General features: G+C 43.8%; 1 protein-coding gene across 1 annotated transcript in view; it reads right to left on the bottom strand.

Moving 5' to 3' along the window:
• The window catches only part of LOC140724555 (pleckstrin homology domain-containing family G member 3-like), a 225949-nt gene that overhangs the window by 161982 nt on the left and 46030 nt on the right, over window positions 1–17937 (bottom strand). Inside the window, exon 2 of the mRNA XM_073038988.1 lies at window positions 10889–10963. Within this exon, the coding sequence (XP_072895089.1) occupies window positions 10889–10937 (49 nt within the window). The 5' untranslated portion in view covers window positions 10938–10963. The remainder of the gene's footprint in view (window positions 1–10888; window positions 10964–17937) is intronic.

Below are 17937 nucleotides of genomic sequence, written 5' to 3'. Positions count from 1 at the left end.
AACACAAAATGACAGGTGAAGCCTGGAGGGGGAAGGATGCAGAAAAAAGCTGGGAAGTTGATTGGTGAAAGAGACTGAAGGCCATAGAAGAAAGAAAAGTGGAGGGGAAGAACACCAGAGGGAGGGGAAAGGCATGCGAGATAAGGTGAGAAAGGGAAAAGAGGGTGGAAAATAGTGAAGGGTAGGAGGGCATTACCAGAAGTTTGAGAAATTGATGCCATCAGGATGGAGGCTACCCAAACGGAATATAAGGTGCTGTTCCTCCAACCTAAGTGCGGCCTCATCACAACAGTGGAGGAGGCCATTGATGGACATATAGGAATGGGAATGGGAAGTGGAATTAAAATGGGAGGTCACTGGGAGATATGGGTTTTACTAGTGGACAGAGTGTAGGTGCTCAGCGAAATGGTCTCCCAATTTACCTTGGGTCTCACCGATGTACCAGAGGCCACACTGGGAGCACCAAACCCAGTACATGACCCCAAGAGACTCATAGGTGAAGTGTCACCTCACCTAGAAGGACTGTTTAGGGCCCTGAATGGTAGTGAAGGAGGAGGTGTAGGAGCAGGTGTAGCACTTGTTCCACTTGCAAGTGCCAGGAGGGAGATCAGTGAGGAGGGGCGAAATGACAAGGGAGTTGCTTAGGGAATGATCCCTGCGGAAAGCTGAAATGAAAGTGGGGGTGAGGGAAAGATGTGTTTGGTGGTGGGATCCCATTGGAGGTGGCAGAAGCTGTGGAAAATTATGTGCCGGACACAGAGGCTGGTGGGGTGGTAGGCAAGGACAAGAGGAACACTATCCCTGATAGGGTGGCAGGAGGATGGGGTAAGAGTAGACGTGTGTGAAATAGAAGAAATGTAGTTGAGAGCAGTGCTGATGGTGGAGGAAGGGAAGCCCTTTTCTTTGAAAACGGATGAAAATATTCCAGAATGAAAAGCCTCATCCTGAGAGCAGATGCGACTGAGATGGAGAAATTGAGAGAAGGGGATGGCATTTTTACAAGTAACAAGTTTGGACGAGGTGTAGTCCAGGTAGCTGTGAGAGTCCATGGGTTTGTAATAGACATCGGTAGATAAGTTGTCTCTGGAGATAGAGACAGGGAGATTGAGAAAGAGGAGGGAGGTGTCAGAAATGGACCAGATAAATTTGAGGGCAGGATGGAAGTTGGAAGCAAATTTGATGAAGTCGACAAGTTCAGCATGGGTGTAGGAAAAATGCGGGACGGTCACCGGAATAGGGTTGGAACATAGACTGTTCCACATAGCCGACAAACAGGCAGGCATAGCAAGTGCCCATGGCTACACCTTTTATTTGAAGGAAGTGGGAGGAGCCAAAGGAGAAATTATTGAGAGTGAGAACAAGTTCCGCTAGGCGGAGGAGAGCGGTGGCGGAGGGGAACTTGTTGGGTCTGGTGTCCAGAAAGAAATGGAGAGCATTGAGGCCTTCCTGCTGGAGGATGGAGGTGTTAAGGGACTGGACATCCAAGGTAAATATAAGATGATGGGGGTCAGGAAACCTGGAATTATTGAAAAGATCAAGAGCATGTGAAGTGTCACGGATGTTGGTAGGAAGGGACTGAACTAGGGGGGATAAAACAGAGTCGAGGTATACCGATATGAGTTCAGTGGGGCAGGAACAAGCTGAAACAATGGGTCTATGTGGACAAACGAGTTTGTGGATCTTGGATAGGAGGTAGAAACGGGAGGTGCGGGGTGTGGGAACTATTAGATTGGCGGCAGTGGATGGAAGATCCCCAGAGTCAGTAAGTTTGGTGATGGTGTGCGAGATAATGGCCTGGTGTTCCTTAGTGAGGTCCTGTTTGAGAGGTAAGTAAGAGATCGTGTCTGAGAGTTGGCACTGGGCTTCAGCAAGGTAGAGGTCAGTCTGCCACACTACTACAGCACCTCCCTTATCTGCGGGTTTGATGGTGAGGTTAGGATTGGTGCAGAGGGAGTAGAGAGCTGAGCGTTTGGAAGGAGGAATTGGAGAGAGGAGTGTTGAATTCTAGACGGTTAATGTCCCGTCAGCAATTGGCAATGAAAAGGTCCATAGCAGACAGAAGACCAGGGCAGGGTGTCCAGGAAGAGGAGGAGACGGGAGAAAGGATCGTCAGTGCAGGTGGAGAGTCCTGCCAAAGAAGTAGGCTCGGAGACGGAGGCAGCAGAAGAAGAGCTCAGCACCGTGGCGGGCGGAGAACTCACTGAGGTGTGGGCACAGGGGAACAAAGGTGAGGCCCTTCCAGAGGACAGTATGTTCTGCCTCAGAGAGGGGGTGGTGAAAACCCGACATGAACAAGAGCTGGGATCAGAGGGGGGCAAGGGGGTTGGTAGTGCCTCAACTTCATTGCTCCATCACTGAAACACAACCTATGAACTCACTTGTAGGGACTCTTCACGTCATTGCTTATTGCTTATTTATTTCTTAGTATTATTTCTTTCTTTTTGTACTTGCAGGGTATTGTCTTATGCACACTGGTTGAATGCCCAGTTGGTGCAATCTTTCATTGATTCCACTCTGGTTATTATTCTGTCGTCCACATTGTTAACATATAACATGAAAAGAAACAGTCCTACCTAACCCCAGTGGACCAGTACTTGTCACTGGCAGCCAATCTGAATATGCTTTAAAATTTAGCAGTATTTTAGAATACTTCTTCATCCTTGTGATATATCTATCCTGTGCCTTCTGAGTTGCCACAGAAACTCCAGTCATTGTTGTTCTGTGGTCATCCCATTCGATCAACTCTGGCCGGCTCCCCACTCATGCCTCTGTAATACCACTTACACCACTGTCACACTGATACAGCTGACTTTAGCTTCTCCCTCTCCAATTGCAGCATGAATTCTATCATATTATGATTACTGTCTCCCAACGGTTCCTTTACCTTAAGCTCCCTGATCAAATCTGATTAATTACACAACACCCAATCCAGAATTGCCTCTCCCCTAGTGGGCTCAACCAGAAGCTGTTCTAAAAAGCCATCTCATAGGCATCTCCAACACCAACCTGAGCAAGGACAGATAAATTGCACCCACATGTGATCATCTCCAAGGGAAAATCCAAATAATCACATTTAACTTTCAAAGATGTTACCAGCACCGCAACTCATAATCAACAAGAATCACTGAACTGAAACTCAACTGATCTGGCATGTAAATGCTGTGTCTACAAGACGAGGTCAAAGGCCATGTATTGTATTACAGAGCTCCTGATCTTCCTGCTTCAACTGCTGAAATTCTCATCCATGCCTTTGTTATAACACAGGCTAGTCCAACGCACTAATGCCTGCCCTTTTTGATTGCCATAAAACTGAGCTTGTCCATGCAATGCGGTCCTAATTTATACCAGGACCCATTTGTAGTTCATACATCAACCTCATTCTTATTCCATAAACTGGTTCACACGTATAACAATACTATTTTCAAATTCCTCTGTGGTTTCTTCTCCACCCCCCACTACACACCCACAATTCTCCATAACTCACTCCAGTCATCTAAACTATCTTCCTATTCTGGCTGGGATTTAATTGTTCTACTGTTACTAGCTGTGCCTTCAATGCCAGGATTTTAATCTCTAACATTTTTGCCCTAAATCTTTTGCCTCTGAAAAGTTTTTACATTTAAATAGTTACTTACAATGACTGACACCGCCGATCATTGATCATCAGGCCAAATGCATTGCTATTAATGCACATACTTAGACAGAGACACAGTAGAAAGCAGTAGCAGCTGATCGTGAAGTTGAAGGTGACTTTGGCAGAACACTCTCGGTGCACGTGAGACTGAGGTGTGATCCTGTATAAGGTTTCCCACCTCACCAATGCAGGTTGAGCGTCAAACATTTAAAAAGCACAGTTTGAGAGGAAGCAGCCTTAGTAAATCCAGGCTGCTCTGTGAGTACAGAACAAACATCGTTTGTTGAAGCAGCATTGAAAATCGCTCTGCAAACAAGCTTTGAATGTTGCATTACCTTCAACCTCACAATGGAAGGGGCTGGGGGGAGGGGGAGTTCATTCCAGAGAAAATGCTTGGGAGGACAAAAACCCGCTTGGAAAAAACAAGAAAATTAATGTCTTAACAGACATTACAGCACCTGGAACCATGCAGTTGGTCTAGTGGTGACACTATAACACCTAGTGAACAAATTTCTATACACTTATGTTAGTGTCACCTTGGAGTCTTGCTGCATGCATGCACCTTTAAAGCAGGAAAATCTAGCACACCTTAAAGTATGTCTATTTATTTACTGCAATTCATGACCTTGAGAAGTCTGATAGCATGTGGCAGGCACAGCTGTATAATGCCCATTCTTGAAAGTAACACAACAGATGATTTTGCAGAGAGCATGCTCACTCGATAAAGCACTGGTTCCCAACCTGGGTCTACAGACCTCTCGGTTCTTGGAAGGGCTTCGCGGCATTAAAAAAGGTTGGGAATCTCTTCTATAAAGAGTCATCTTTTACAAGTCACAAATCTGGCAGGATTTCACCTTTAAGTTCTATGGTTCATTAGAAACTATGAGGGTCTACTTTCCAATCTCAGAGCAAACACATTGATTCCCAGCAGTCACTTCTTGTCCAAGACCTGGACTCCCAAAGGCACATCAGCCATATTAAATGGTTGCAGGGTAGAGAGGATTAGGAATTAAATATTCAAGGATATCAGGTAATACGGAAGGATAGGCAGGAAGGTAAGGAAGGTGGGGTTGCGCTCTTAATTGAGGATGAGATCAGGGTGATTGTGAGAAACGATAAAAGATCTAAAGAGCAGAATGTTGAATCCCACTGGGTAGAGATTAGGAATTGTAAAGGGAAAAAGAATATAAGAATGGATAGTATAGGTTTATATAATTATATAAAGTGGAAAAGGGTGCCGAAAGTGAACAGAGGTCCCTTGGAGGATAAGAAGGGAAAATTGATATTGGGTAATGAGGAAATGGCTGAGGCTTTGAATGACTATTTTGTGTCGGTCTTCATGGTGGAGGACACATTTAACAAGCCAAAGAGAGATGATATGAATGTGATGGGAGGTGAGAACCTTAATACAGTAGCTATCATTAAAGAATATGCTGAGCAAACTTGTGGGCCTAAAGATAGACAAGTCCCCGATCCTTTTGGAATGCGTCCCAGGGTACTGAAAGAAATAGCAGAGGTTATCATAGAGGGTTTGGTGATAATTTACCATAATTCTCTGGACTTCTCCCAATGGATTGGAAGAAGGCTAATGTCACACCACTGCTCAAAAAAGGATGTAGGCAAAAGGCTGGTAACTATTAGTTTAACATCTGTAGTTGGGAAAATGCTTGAAGCTATCATTAAAGAAGAAATTGCGAGGCATCTGTAAAGAAATGGATCCATCAGGCAGATGCAGCATGGATTCAGAAAAGGAAGGTCCTGTTTGACAAACTTATTGGAGTTCTTTGAGGATATAATGAGTGCAGTGGATAGAGGGGACCAGATGGATGTTATTTACTTAGATTTCCAGAAGGCATTCGATAAGGTGCCACATAAAAGACTTATCCATAAAATGATGCATAGAGTTGGGGGTGATGTATTAGCATGGATAGAGGATTGGTTAACTAATAGAAAGCAGAGAATTGGGATACATGGGTGTTTCTCTGGTCAGCAAACAGCGGTGAGCGGTGTGCCACAGGGTTTGGTGCTGGGTCGGCAACTGTTCATGATATACATTAAGGATCTGGAAGAGGGGGCTGAGCGTAGCGCATCTAAGTTTGCTGATGACACTAAATTGAATAGAGAAGCAAATTGTGCAGAAGATATGGAGAGTCTGCAGAGAGATAAAGATAGGTTAAGTAATAGGGCAAAGGTCTGGCAAATGGAATACAATGTTGGTAAATATGAGGTCATCCACTTTGGAAGGAAAAATGGAAGATCAGATTATTATTTAAATGGTAAGATTGCAGCATGCTGCTGTGCAGAGGGACTTGGGAGTGCCTGTGCATGAATCACAAAAGGTTGGTTTGCTGGTGCAGCAGGCTATCAAGAAGGCAAATAGAATGTTAACCTTAATTCTTAGAGGGATGGAATTTAAGAGCAGGGAGGTTATGCTGCAATTGTATAGGGTAATGGTGAGGCCATACATGGAGTACTGTGTGCAGTTCTGGTCTCCTTACTTGAGGAAGGATATACTGGCTTTCGAGGTGGTACAGAGGAGGTTCACCAGGGTTGATTCCGGAGATGAGGGGGTTAGGCTATCAAGAGAGATTGAGTCACCAGGGACTGTACTCACTGGAATTCAGAAGGATTAGAGGAAATCATATAGAAGCACATAACATTATGAAAAGGATAAATAAGATAGAGGCAGAAAAGTTGTTTGCAGTGATAGATGAAACTAGAATTAGGGGATGTAGCCTCAAGATTCCGGGGAGTAAATCTGGGACAGAGATGAGGGGGAACTGCTTTTCCCAAAGAATGGTGAAGCTGTGGAATTCTCTGCCCAATGAAGCAGTGGAGGCTACCTCAGTAAATATATTTAAGACAAGTTTGGATAGATTTTTGTATTGTAGAGGAATTAAGGGATATGGGGAAAAGGCAGGTAGGTGGAGATGAGTCCATGGACAGATCAGCCATGATCTTATTGACTGGCGGAGCAGGCTCAATGGGCCAGATGGCCTACTCTTGCCCCTATTTCTTATGTTCTTAAATAGTGGGTCAGGCTTGTTGGTCTGAGTGATTTACTCTAGGACCTAGTTTCTCGTCGTTTTAACATATGATAAGAGAGTGAGCACAATTGAATAAATTATATTCCCAATGTTTAGGAATGCCAATCTTGGTTGACCAGCAATCATTGACACATTAATGCGCCCACCATGTTTGTACCCTCTGACATCAAGTCCTCCACAGAAGCTTCGGAGAGGCATCTGAAGCCTCTTGTCTCCACTTCACCTTCCAGCATCTGTCTCTACCTCTCTTCACCCCGCCTCCCCACTCCTTTATTCTCTCTCTCTCTTCGTCTTTCTCATCCACGAGCCACTGTCTCCCACTTCAGCCCCTGCCAGCTCCAACTACTCATCACCTGCATTCTCACTCAGTTCCACCTATCACCTGTCAGCCATGACCTCATCTCTTTATATTAACTACTCCCTTTTTACACTTTTCTTCCAGGTACAGGGTGTCAAAACAAAACAAAATGTCGACTTGTGGTCCCCTTTTAAACTCCATTTCTATGTTTCGTTCAAATTCTTCTTCCCACATTTCTTTACAATGTGAAACTTGTAATGAACTTACCGGGCATTAAACTGACAGAGATCCAAACACTGCCGTGTGTGTATTAGTACTGAACTCCACACAGACGGGACTCGAGGTCAGGATCAAACCCAACTTCTTGGACCAGTAAAACATCAGCATTACTTTTTACCCCAATCTGCCTGGGCTCAGCCAAGTGTTAAGAAGCCCCCTGATAGTTAGGTAGCCCCGTTCCCTAGCAACTGTCCTCCCCCCACCCCGCACTGCAACTTAACCCAATGCCCCCCACATAGCAATCAACCTCTCCTATCTCCACCCAAGGATTTCTGCCAACCAGAAGGGAGGCGAATACCTGATGGAAGAGTGGGGGGAATGGTTTGTAGGTAGAGGCAGGGCTGGCACGAGACTAATAAATTTGTGGTTAATCACAAATCAAGTAAGCTGTCTGGACTCTTGTCAGTTTACAACAAGAGGTATAAAAGGCAGTAAGGAGCCTTATCTGGAATGTACCAATGACAGCAGGTCAGAAGGTTCTGAGCGGAGAGGACACAATCCAAAACATCACAGGCACATCCCTGACCACTATTGGTAGTATCTAAATGAGGCCTTGGCTCAAAAAGGCAGCATCTATCATCAAAGATCCCCACTATATCTAGGTTTAGGAGAAGGACCACTGCAAGTCCAAGGATCCCCACCATCCAGGCCATGCCATCTTCACACTGGTTTCAATCGGCCAGGAGGTATAGAAGCCTGACATCCTACACCACCAGAGTCAAGAACAATTCTCCTTAACAATTCGGTTCTTGAACCAACCTACCCAACCTTAATCACCACCTCAGTATAGCAACTCCAGGACCACCTTGACCATTTTGCACTGCGATGGACTGTGCTCTTTCTTCTAAAATTTGTGTATAACTTATATTTGTGTTTTCGTATGAACGCTGTGCATCTGATGCTATGTGCCTGTGATGTTACTGCAAGTAAGTTTTCATTGTACCTGTGTATACGACAATAAACTTGACTTTGACTCTTGAGCTCAAGGATTTCCAAGTGTGCACAAAATAAGCATCGCCTCAGCCATAGAAATGACCTGTGTCCCATTTGTTGCTTCCCCCACAAACAGTAAGCACATCACTCAACCCAACACATCACTCTCCACACAGTTACACTGCTGTGTATCGAGCTACATATTCAGAATGAGAGGCAAGGGACAAGAGATATTATTTTTACAAGGGATGACTGATGAGTTCATGGCCTAAGGTAGAAGGAGTCAGTTTTTGAAAACCTAGAACATTTATTTTTCGTGAAGCATATGGATCCCTTCTTTGTGGAAGTCGGCATCTTGGACCTCCAGAAGAGGTTCGTGGCCTAAGGTAGAAGGAGATGAGTTATACAGCTCTCATTATATGCACGTGCAGTTCAACTCTTTGAGTGATTATGCAGAAAGTTTGAAGTTAATAACTCATTTCCTTCTACCTTAGGCCACAAACTTATCAATCACCCCTGCTGTGGACCACTTCTGGAGGTCCAAGATGCCGACTTCTGCAAAGAAGGGATCCATATGCTCCACGACCGCTGGACTAAGTGTGTAAATGTAGGAGGGGACTATGTTGAAAAATAAATGCGCTAGGTTTTCTAAAATTGACTCCTTCTACCTTAGGCCATGAACTTATCAATCACCCTCGTGCTTGTTCTATGGGTGAAACTGGCTATCACAGGGCTAAAGGAATCTTCTGGCTAAACTCTTGCCAGTGACCAACTTGGGTTTTTGAAAAATCACTCAGCAGATTTATAGTCAGTTTTACTGAGGACACCTTGTTAAAAAGAAAGTTTGCAATCCCCAAGAGGTCACTGGTGGTGGACCATTAGTGGACTGGTAGACCTTTGACAGACCCACCATTGATCTGATTGAGGTATTCCACATTCTGTACTAAGCTTATACATTTTACACCGGTTGGATGTGAGAGGGAAAGAATTAGCAAATCAGCCAAGATAAAGGTGGGTGGGATATGTCAACGTGGACATCAGAATAGATGGACTGAGTGCTCCATTAGTGCTGTAAAATCATGTGATTAAACCACACTGACAGATAAAACTCAATAAATGTAACTTTTGAGGAATTAATACTGAAAGATTTCTAACCTTGAGCACACGTTGCTGTCCTGATAGTTTGAAGTTTTGTGTTTTATGTATTCCTTTTGCATGAAGGAAATCCTACAGGGTTACAGTTTACCAAAGGTGGCCGCAAGTAGAGTACCTCAACTTATACCGTGGAAGAATTTTGCCAGATAGCATTTCACATTATTACACCACAACCATCACAAAACTCCGCCATGGATGATCCTAAGCCCAGCTATGGAAGGAAGAAGGTTGAGCGTGGGGTTAGCAACTCCATACTGTAAAAACCTAGAGCTGCAAAGACCTCATTCCTGGGAGAGGAATGGTCTTTGAAGATGGGTTACGCCTGGGAGCAACATGAAAGACTGGCCCAACACAGAGGACTCTGGTGAGCTGCTGGCAACCTATCCCCCAGTAGGGAAGATGGGCTTTAGTAAGTACAATCATCATTAACAAAAATGCCTCAAATTTAATCCATGCCATTCCATGGCTCTCATCCTTGAGTTTAACACAGCCCTCTTAGTAAGGGTCACGCAAATTCCATGTCCATAAACACAAAATATACATCTGTATATCCCGACAAAAAAGGTACACGTACTACCCAACAGAAATGCTGCCATCTGATATTAAGAGGCTGGCAGTCATCACTGTGAAATTTCATGAACACCCATTCCAGATACATTGCAAGATTCCACAGAGGAGAAATGTGACATTGGTTCCATGTCTTATCTGTAGGACATACAACTGCAGTATATCTGCCCTCTAAAATGCTAACCATCCAAGTCAGCAAAGGATCCAATCTATAAGCCTTCAGGTCTGAATAAATTCCAGAGAGTAACATCTTTTAAAATAACCATAAGCATCAAACACTACCATGAAATCCAAATGAGAATGCAGAAGATGCTTTGTTAACAAAAGGAGACTGGAGTGGGGAACTCAATACAGCAAGGTGAGGCAAATGGCATTGATGTGAGATAACCACATGGGAGAAGATGCATCTAGGATTAAATGAGGTTGGGGTCAGCTCATATACTGTATAAAGACCCCAACCACATCTGTTGGAGGGTGGACCAAGGTTATCCAACAGCAACAACAACTGTTGATCTGTTGCTTTCAACAAGCATAACCAGCCCAAGGTATTTAATAAAAGAGCCATCACACAATGTGAACACTTTTGAGGAAACACTCAGACCAATCACCTTGGGCTTGGTCAAAGAAATAGATTTTAACGAGCATCCTAGAATGTGTGAGGAAGAGATTCAGCAAGAAAATTCCATAGGATAGAGCCCTGGCAGCAGAAGGAACAGAGGCAATGAAGAACGGATTCATTGCAGGGAAGATCAGCAAGCTAGAAATGGAGCAATGCAGATTCCTGGAAGGGTTAAAGAGCTGCAGGAGAGTGCAGAGATGGGGGAGGGCATAGCCATGGAGGGGAGCGAAAACTAACATGAAAGTTTTAAATTGGTCATGTTGCTAAAGCTCCAGGGTTTTGTTGCTTTAGATCACGACACATCTGGGCGGTGTTACAGGTTCAAACCTCTGCGGTGAAATAAGGCAGGCACTGACCTTCTACGGATGGTACTTCCTTAGCAGAACACAACGAACCTTCAGGCATCTCTGGTGGGCCTGGCAGAGTTACCACTGTGGAAACAAAGAACGGTGGATTTCAAATGCATGTCTTCTGGGTCTCAGGCTTCAAGATAACATTTCATACACTTGTTCCTGCAACTGGCAATTACAAACGCCTGTTCAACTCATTCAGGCAGTTAAATGATAGCTGACAATATTCTATTTCAGTGTCTTTTCTTTTAAGACCTCTGTTTGTTTGGTTGTAAATGACATGAGACAGAAGTGCATCTACTTACTGTACATTGCTTTAACTAGCTTAGAACATCCAAACATGCTTTACAGCCAATTTAGTACAATTGTTATTGTGACATGGGGAGAACAGTCATCAATTTACACACAGAAGACATCTTGCAGGAGCAATAACATGATGCTTTGATGGTGTGGTTGGGAAATAAACATTAGCTGGGACATTAGGGAGAGCTGTCGTGGTTCACTCTGAAACAACATAGGTAGGAAATGTGTTTCACAATCCAACAGACAGGTAACATCTGCCTCATTGCACCATTAGCCTAACTTCGGTGTAGTTTCTGAAGCAGGGCTCAAACCCACGGAGAGCAGGCTGCCAGATATGGCATGGAGCCAGACAGAATCCTTTTCAAATGATGCCATTGACTCACAAAATAGACACACAAACCTTGGTCTAATGCAGTTGAGAGCAGACCTCCAATGATGCTTAGATCCCTTAACTCACACTGGGTTATCAGCATAACTTTTGACACTGCTGTGAAGATCAACCTAATTTCGGATCCAGAAGTGGGAGATCAAAGCCCAGATACCAGAATGTCTGATTGTGGACCTTAGAAAGGGTAAAAGGAGGGAACACACACCAATCCACATGGAGGGATCAGAAGTGGAGAGAGTGAGCAAAAACAAGTTGCTAAGTATTCATATCTCCAAGGACCTAACCTTGTCCCAACACATTGATGCAGCTATAAAGAAGGAAAGACTGTGACTATATTTCATTAGGAGTTTGAGAAGGTTCGGTACGTCACCAAAAACACTCACAAATCTCTACAGATGTACCTACCATGAAGAACATTCTGACTGGCTGCATCACAATCTGGTATGTGGGGAGGGAGAGGAGATCTACTGCACAGGATCGAAGTAAGCAGCAGAGAGTTGTAAAATTAGTCAGCTCCACCATGAGGACTAGCCTCTGTAGTATCCAAGACATCTTCGAGGAGTGGTGCCTCGAAAAGGCTGCATCCATCATTAAGGACCCCCCACCACCCAGGACATGCCCTCTTCTCATTGTTACCATCAGGTAGGAGGTACAGAGGCCTGAAGGCACACACTCAGTGATTCAGACACAGCTTCTTCCCCTGTCATCCAATTTCTGAGTAGCCATTGAACGCATGATCACTACCTCAGTATGTTTTTTAAATTTCTGCTTTTTCACTAATTATTTAACAAAATATAAAAAAACTGAAGTTGATTGTGTGTGTGTGTATGTGCGTGCGTGTGCGTGTGTGTGTGCGTGTGTGTGTGCGTGCATGTGTGTGCCCCTTGGTTACTGACCTCCTTGCAAAGTAAAATAGCTCTTTGTCCAAAATCTTTCCCTTTCCTTTCCCATACAGATGGAGCCTCTCAGCCCAAAAGCATAGTCGCTTTACAGTGCCTCTCGGGTTCAATTGCAGCTGCTGTCTGTGAGGAGTTGGTGTGTTCTCCCTGTCACCACGTTGGTCCTCCTGGTGCTCCTGTTGCCTCCCACAGTGTAAAGCCGCATGGCTTAATGGGTTAATTGGCCACATGGGTGTTATTGGGCAGCACGGGCTCGTTGGACCAGATGGGCCTGTTGCTGTACTGTATCTCTAAATTACATTAAACTGTTTACTCCTCTTCCATTCATGCTGCCCCTATCACTGTGTGTGTTCAAAATTTACAGCATCTGCAGAATCTCTTATGTTTAGCTCGTTATTTTCCATTCCCCTCTCAAATATGTACATTAATTAAATTTCCTCTCCAAAAAAAACACAATCCAAATCTAAACCTGCCCTGATAGTTAACATTCACTTGTGCTGTCCACATTTGCCTCACTCTCGTTTTAACCTCTCTTATGCTCCAACATCTCTCCCATTGTGTGGTGACCTGAACTTAACAGCAGCCTAATTGCCATTTCATATATAAAAACAAACAGAAGTGCAGATGTTAGGAGCTGAGACAAAAATAAAATCACTGGAAGAAATCAAAAGCCAAGCAGCATATTTGGAAAGAGAAGCCAGTCATCCTAGAACAGTACAGCAGAAAAGGTCCTTTGGCTCACAATATCATTCCAAAATAATTAAGCTACTGATGCCTTCTGCCTCCTCATGGTTCATATTGTTCCAGCTTTGGTACATTCATGTGCCCAAGACCCTCTTAAATGTCTCTATCATACCTTCCTCCACCTTCAGCCCTGGCAGCACATTCCAAGCACCGACCACTCTCTGTGCAAAATTCTTGACCCACACATCTCCCCTGAACTTTCCCTTCTCGTTATTATACATTTCCACCCTGGGAAAAGTATACCAACTTCTACTCTATCTACACTGGCATGGTAGCCTACCGGCTATCACAATGCTTTACAGTCCAGGTGACCCAGGTTCAATTCCCGCAGCTGTCTGTGAGGAGTTTGTACGTTCTCCCCGTGACTACATGGATTTCTTCTGGGTGCTCCAGTTTCCTCCCACGGTCCAAAGACGTACTGGTTGGTAGGCTAATTGGTCATTGTAAATTCTCCCGCAATTAGGCTCTGATTAGATTGGTAAACTGAAGGGCAGTGTGGCTCAAAGAGCAGGAAGGGCTGTATCTCGATAAATAAACATGAATGAATGTATAAATGTTAACAGCTCTCCCTTCAGCTGATGACACTCCAGAAAAAGCAACACTACTTTGTTCAACCTGTCTTAATTGTAATCTAATCAATGCAGCAGCTGCACCTTCTCCAAAGTCGCCACATCCTTCCTATAAAGAGGCAACTTGAACTGAATGCCAGACTCCAGATTCATCTGCACTAGAATCAGAATCAGAATCAGAATCAGGTTTCTTATCTCCGGCATGTGACGTGAAATGTATAAACTTAGCAGCAGCAGTTCAATGCAATACATAATATAGAAGAATAAATAAATAAATTACAGTATACATATATTGCATAGATCAAAAATTGTGCAGAAACAGAATATATATTTAAAAATTGAGGTAGTGTTCATGGGTTCAATGTCCATTTAGGAATCGGATGGCAGAGGGAAAGAAGCTGTTCCTGAATCACTGAGTGTGTGCCTTCAGGCTTCTGTACCTCCTACCTGATGGCAACAGTGAGAAAAGGGCATGCCCTGGGTACTGGAGGTCCTTAATAATGGACGCTGCCTTTCTGAGACGCCACTCCCTAAAGATGTCCTGGGTACACTGTAGGCTGGTACCCAAGATGGAGCTGACTAAATTTATGACCCTCTGCAGCTTCTTTCGGTCCTGTGCAGTAGCACCCCCCCATACCAGACAAATGATGCAGCTAGTCAGAATGCTCTCCACAGTATTTGCATGTATTTGTTGACATACCAAATCTCTTCAAACTCCTAATGAAGGATGGTCACTGTCTTGCCTTCTTTATAACTGTATCAATATGTTGGGACCAGGTTAGATCCTCAGAGATCTTGACACCCAGGAACTTGAAACTGCTCACTCTCTCCACTTCTGATCCCTCTATGAGGATTGGTATGTGTTCCTTTGCCTTACCCTTCCTGAAGTCCACAATCAACTCTTTCATCTTACTGATGTTGAATCCCAGGTTGTTGCTGCTACACCACTCCACTAGTTGGCATATCTCTCTTCTGTACGCCCTCTTGTCACCACCTGAGATTCTACCAACAATGGTTGTATCATCAGCAAATTATAGATGGTATTTGAACTATGCCTAGCCACACAGTCATGGGTATAGAGAGAGTAAAGCAGTGGGCTAAGCACACACCCAAGGTGCACCAGTATTGATCGTCAGTGAGGAGGAGGTATATTCACCAATCCACACAGATTGTGGTCTTCCGATTAGGAAGTTGAGGATCCAGTTGTAGAGGGAGGTCCAGATGGCCAGGTTCTGTAACTTCTCAATCAGGATTGTGGGAATGATGGTGTCAAATACTGAGCTATAGTCGATGAACAGCATCTTGGCATAGGTGTTTGTAGTGTCCAGGTGATCTAAGGCCATGTGAAGAGCCATTGAGATTGTGTCTGCCATTGACCTATTGTGGCCAGAGTTTTATAAAACTGTACCATAACTTTCTGAGTGTCAAATTACCTCGACTAATTAGGCTAGCACGCCATCCACCTTTACCACACTAACGATCTGTGCAGTCACTTTCAGGGAGCTGTGGGTTGGACACTATGATATCATCATTTTGGTTTGCTTTGAGGAAGGGTCACTGACACGAAACAGAGACTGGTTTCTCTTTCCACATATGCTGCTTCATTGGCTAAGTCCTTCCAGAAATTCTGTTTTTGTATTTGAAGGTTTATATGGAACCAGACATCACCATCCTCTGTTCAGAGTTTTAGCCAAAAGGCAAAGATCCAAGTGGTTGTGTCTTCCTAACCACCTTATCTATCTAACCTGCTACCTTAGGGATATGTGGACAGGCACTTCCTCTGGTCTCCACACTTAGTCATGGAGTCATACGGAATTTCATTTCCTGATGCAGGGTTTCAGAATTCCTTTCCTCTCTCACAGATGCTGCTTGGCCATTGCGTTCCTCCAGCGATTTGTTTATTGCTACTCAACTGCTCCATCCAGGCAACATCCTGGTGGATCTCCTTCACACATTCACAGTACATTCTTCAGTATCCCACCATTTACAGCCCTTCCCTAGATAGTACATCCCAAAAACACTTGCTCTCTCTCATCTCTCTGAACTGAATCCCATTTCCCTACCCTTCAAACAGGCCACCTGATAAACTTTTCTCCTGATAATCAAGACCATGGACTATCTATAGAGCTTTTAATCATGGCTCCAGCGCTCGAAACCATTGACATACACAACTAAAAGAAAGGGAGTTGGCACAGCATCAACCTTTCAATCACTAAAACTACATCAACCAGTAACCTTTCCTCCCTGGCACCCAGCCAGTTCCATATTCAGCTTGCACTTTCTCTCGGTTTCTGTAAGCTTTTCCTTTCCCAACCATTCCCAAGGGGACTTGTCAGAAACCTGACTAAAACACACACAAAATACATTGTGCAGTACCCTAATGCACCCATCCTTCTAACCTCCTCAAAACACTCAATCCAAAATCTGAAAACCTCCAAAATCCTAATTTTTTTTTTGAGAACTGACTTGTTGTTAGCAATGGAAAATTCCACAAGGTATTGGGAAGGTTCTCAGGCAATATGCAGGTCTCTGCGCACTTCAGACAGTTCTGAGAAGTGGCCTTGTATATGAAATGAACAGAAGTTCATGAAAATTGAAAAACACTGCATTAAGCAAAAAAATGAAGATCGTGAACGTGTGTTGAAAGAGCGGATTTGTCAGCATCAGAATGACACATGCTGCTTAACTGTATGCTGATCAAAAAACAAGCAAAGAGCTATCACGACAAACTGAAAATTGGAGACGGTTGTGAATATTTAACAGGCTGGTTGCAGAAATTTAAGAAAAGGCACAGCATTAAATTTCTAAAGCATTTGCTGATCACAAAGTCACAGAGTTTGCCAAGATCTCATGAAAATCTAACACCAAAACAAGTCCATAATGCTGATCGTTTTTCTATCTTGCATAAAACCTAAAAAAGTAAAATACAAATAGAGTGCACTGTAAACTTTTAATCAAAACATGGCACTGTGGGTGGAGACGGAAAACCTGCCATTGTTTGTTGTTGTTCAACAGCTGACTCAGGTATTCTCTCCCGATGCAGCTGTGCTGCTTTTATTACCCTGCACACATTATAGTTTCATTATATTAAAGGTACGTAAATCATTTTCACTGTTAAGCCCAAGAAAAAATGCAAGACAAATACTGCTTCTATCACTGCCTTGTTCCAGAACCCTCCACAACTACTTTCTATTCTTCCATTTTCTATCAACTCATCCAAAACAGCTGGCTTTGTCCCAACTGCTGCCGTCATTGGTTGTTGGACTCTTAATTCTACTTAAAATCCATGTTACCGATCTCTTCAGAACCTTCCTGCTCTTTAATCTATGTAATATCAGAACGGACTATAAATTCACATTTCGCGCACATTGCTGTAAAATATCTACAGAGCTTTATGTTACAGTGACTCTTGTCCAAAGCAGATAAATGCTGGGCTTTGGAACTCAAAAGGCTAATTGCAAGAATCTTTGGGCAAGTTTCATCCTGCAGTGTAACTAAAACTTGGGTTTTATTAAGCACCTTTATCAATGTTAAACATCTCAATTTGCTTTAGAGGACAATAAGTTCAGAGCACAGCAAAAATAATTAAAAATGGGAGACTTTATTAGTCTTGGCATTTACTTCAAGACTCAGGAGATTATTTTGCAGTAGAAAAGTCCGGTTAGGCAACATAGGGAGTGTTCCCTTCAATTCTGATTGCCCCAGCATGGCAGGAATGTGGAGGCTTTTGAGAGGCTGCAGAAGAGGTTTATCAGGATGCTGCTAGATTAGAAGGTATGTGCTAGAATGAGAACTAAACAAACCTGAAGTGGCAGATGTTGAAGGGAGATCTGATGGGAGGCTTAGGTCATAGAACGAGAGGCATAGATAGAGTAGACAGACAGGCCCTTTCCCCCTGATATTAGGGCATGCATTGAAGCTGAAAGGGAGTTAAGTTCGAAGGAGATTTGTGGGGCAAGTTTTTTTATAAATAGAAAGTGGTGGCTGCCTGGAATGTACTACCAGGAGTGTGGTGGTGGAGGCAGATACAGCAAAAGTAGTTAAGAGGCTGTTAAATTGGCACAAGCAGCCGGCCAACGGTGTAGTGGTATCAGCACCGGACGTCGAGGCGAGTGGTCCCAGGTTCGAACCCAGCTGGCCCTTCCATCCATG

Source organism: Hemitrygon akajei, chromosome 3 (assembly GCF_048418815.1).
Source record: "Hemitrygon akajei chromosome 3, sHemAka1.3, whole genome shotgun sequence".
NCBI classification, from domain to species: domain Eukaryota; kingdom Metazoa; phylum Chordata; class Chondrichthyes; order Myliobatiformes; family Dasyatidae; genus Hemitrygon; species Hemitrygon akajei.
Note: the sequence above shows the minus strand (reverse complement) of the source record. Positions and strands in the feature narration are given on the sequence as shown.